This window comes from Lottia gigantea (genome assembly GCF_000327385.1).
Source record: "Lottia gigantea unplaced genomic scaffold LOTGIsca_280, whole genome shotgun sequence".
NCBI classification, from domain to species: Eukaryota; Metazoa; Mollusca; class Gastropoda; family Lottiidae; genus Lottia; species Lottia gigantea.
In genome coordinates, this window is record NW_008708899.1 from 67814 (window position 1) to 70210 (window position 2397).

The 2397-nt window shown below is 33.0% G+C and overlaps 2 protein-coding genes across 2 annotated transcripts in view; one reads left to right on the top strand and one right to left on the bottom strand.

The window, feature by feature from the left end:
• LOTGIDRAFT_145036 (hypothetical protein) overlaps positions 1–537 on the top strand; it is a gene marked incomplete at both ends in the record, with an annotated part of 8089 nt that extends 7552 nt beyond the window's left edge. The window contains one exon of the mRNA XM_009056640.1: positions 167–537. Coding sequence (XP_009054888.1) covers positions 167–537 — 371 coding nt within the window. The remainder of the gene's footprint in view (positions 1–166) is intronic.
• Positions 538–2095: 1558 nt separating this feature from the next.
• LOTGIDRAFT_175426 (hypothetical protein) overlaps positions 2096–2397 on the bottom strand; it is a gene marked incomplete at both ends in the record, with an annotated part of 795 nt that continues 493 nt past the window's right edge. Inside the window, one exon of the mRNA XM_009056641.1 lies at positions 2096–2352. Coding sequence (XP_009054889.1) covers positions 2096–2352 — 257 coding nt within the window. The remainder of the gene's footprint in view (positions 2353–2397) is intronic.

The window sequence follows — 2397 nt, forward strand, 5'->3', positions numbered from 1 at the left end:
AGAATATTTACCAAAGAAAGACGTTCAGACATATTTCAATATTACGAAGAAAACGAAGAAGAAGTGGAAATAAAAGATATCATAGAAAACTTCATTAAATCAAAGAATCCATCTTTCAATCCAACGGATATAAAAGTTTTTCTTACGAAAAATGTTAATGATCTAGACTTGTCTAATATTGATAGCAATCGAAAGAACTTAATATTGTTTGACGACTGCGTAGCGCAAAGAAATCAAACTGTTCAACAAGAATTCTTCACCAAAGGAAGACATCACAACTGTCACTGCATACACCAATCCCAATCTTTTTACGGGATGGATTCTATGTTCATTAGAAAAAATGCAAATTGTTTTTTATTATTTGAATTAAACGATAAAGATTTATCTCAAATCATTCAGTCTATAAATCACGGAATGGATAGAGATACATTTAAAAAGGTTTGTAAAGCTCAATGGAGAAACCCAGATGATCATGGATATGTATTTGTAAATACTAGAAAACCTGCGGGAGAAAGAGTTATGATCGATATATGTTAATTTTATTTTTTTAAAAATGACGGATTGGAATAATTTTTTAAAAAGAAATAGAGAATATATCAAAGCTAAGGATAAAATAAAGACCCAAGTTGAAAATAACAGATTGCAACAACTCGGATTAACGGAAAATCTACAGACTCTATTTCAACCCATATCAAAAAGTCAAGAAGATATTAAAAAGAGACTCGTTATAGAACCCTCCCCTCGTATAGAACCAAAAGCGATTGAATATAATGGTATTATAATTAAGACATTAGATGATATAAAACGTCTTTTTTCAAACCCTGACCCAGATTTACCAAAAAGCATTTCACCAATCGTTGATGATGAGGGTTTGTTGTTTAATGGTTTTAGAATAAGATTTAGTGGAAATTCACCACAATTCAAAATCGATACAAAAGACTTTATATTTACATTAACGAGAGGGTTAATAGATTTAATGAATGGCGAGGATGTTGAAATTGCCGATTACAAGGATTTAGTATCATACTCAAAATTTCTACATGCGATCAGAAAGTCAGGACCCGAAACAAGAAGATTGAAAGAAGTTGATTTATATATAACAAAAGTTATTGAGCAAGATGAAGAGGATGTAGATGATTATGCAGAAGATTATCCAATCATACAAGAAATAGACGAATTCGATGATATGGTGGCATCTGGACAAGGTATAACGTTTTTATCCGACAACAATAAAGAATTGCTTAATAGATTAGAAATAATATTAGCGGCCATGAAGGAAGGTCATCGAAGGAAGGTCATCGATCGGACAGACAATACAACGAAGTCAATGGCATATTAAAACGGCTTTTGGAGAAAAAAATCATCACTAAAAAAGACTATAAAAACGTCAATAAAAATGTCCAATAAAGAACAATTGTTCGTTATCACCTCGAATAAATCAGACATCAAATTGTCTCTAGACTACGAGTATGAACTCATCGCAATAAACAGTACGAACTGGGATTAAAGTATTTCTCCGTTTACAATTCCATTAGAAACATCAACGAAAAAACAATCAACTAAAAATATCGACGGATAACGGAGTTACGTTCAAAACCATAAGCTTACTAGCGGGAAGCTACGAACACGTGGTCATCAACGATTACCTATCCGAATACGCAGGAAGCGTGAACGGCAAAAACAATATCGAATTCGAAGGTAATTTGATCCTGAACAAAATGAAACTGATCTTGAGAAATAACGTTCAAGTCGATTTCAACGTAGAAAATTCGTTGAATGCGTTACTAGGGTTCGATAAACGAATATACGCGCAATCGACATTGGCGCCGCACAAGGCCAACATCGAGAACGACATCGACGTGATCAACATTCACTGTAATTTGATCAACGGTGGATTTTTCAACAAGCACAAACGCCAAATCATATACAGCATACCGACTTTTACGGTGCCGATCGGATACAGAATTATAGAGAAACCGTTTCAAACGACCTATTTACCAGTCAATTCTTTCATGATCAAAGATATAAATCTGGAAATCAAAGACGGTAAAAACAGGTTCATAGACTTTGGCAACGAAGAAATTGTCATTCAACTTCATTTAAAACAATCTTCATTCTCTTCTTGAATAGTAAGATAATCGAAATCATCAAATTCATAGTTTTCATCAAAACTATACTCATCCTTGTCGTTGTAAGGATACATAATTCCTTCACTGTTTGGTGGTTTTCTTTTAACATTATTCAAATAACTTCTAAAAACTTTAGTTTGTTTATCATTTGGAATAACTACTCCATTGGTGAAACTTTTTTCCCATGGTTTATTAAATTCGTTCGACACATCATGTCCGCTTGCTAACTGAACGTAATCTTCTACACTTATCTTATCATTAGAATAAC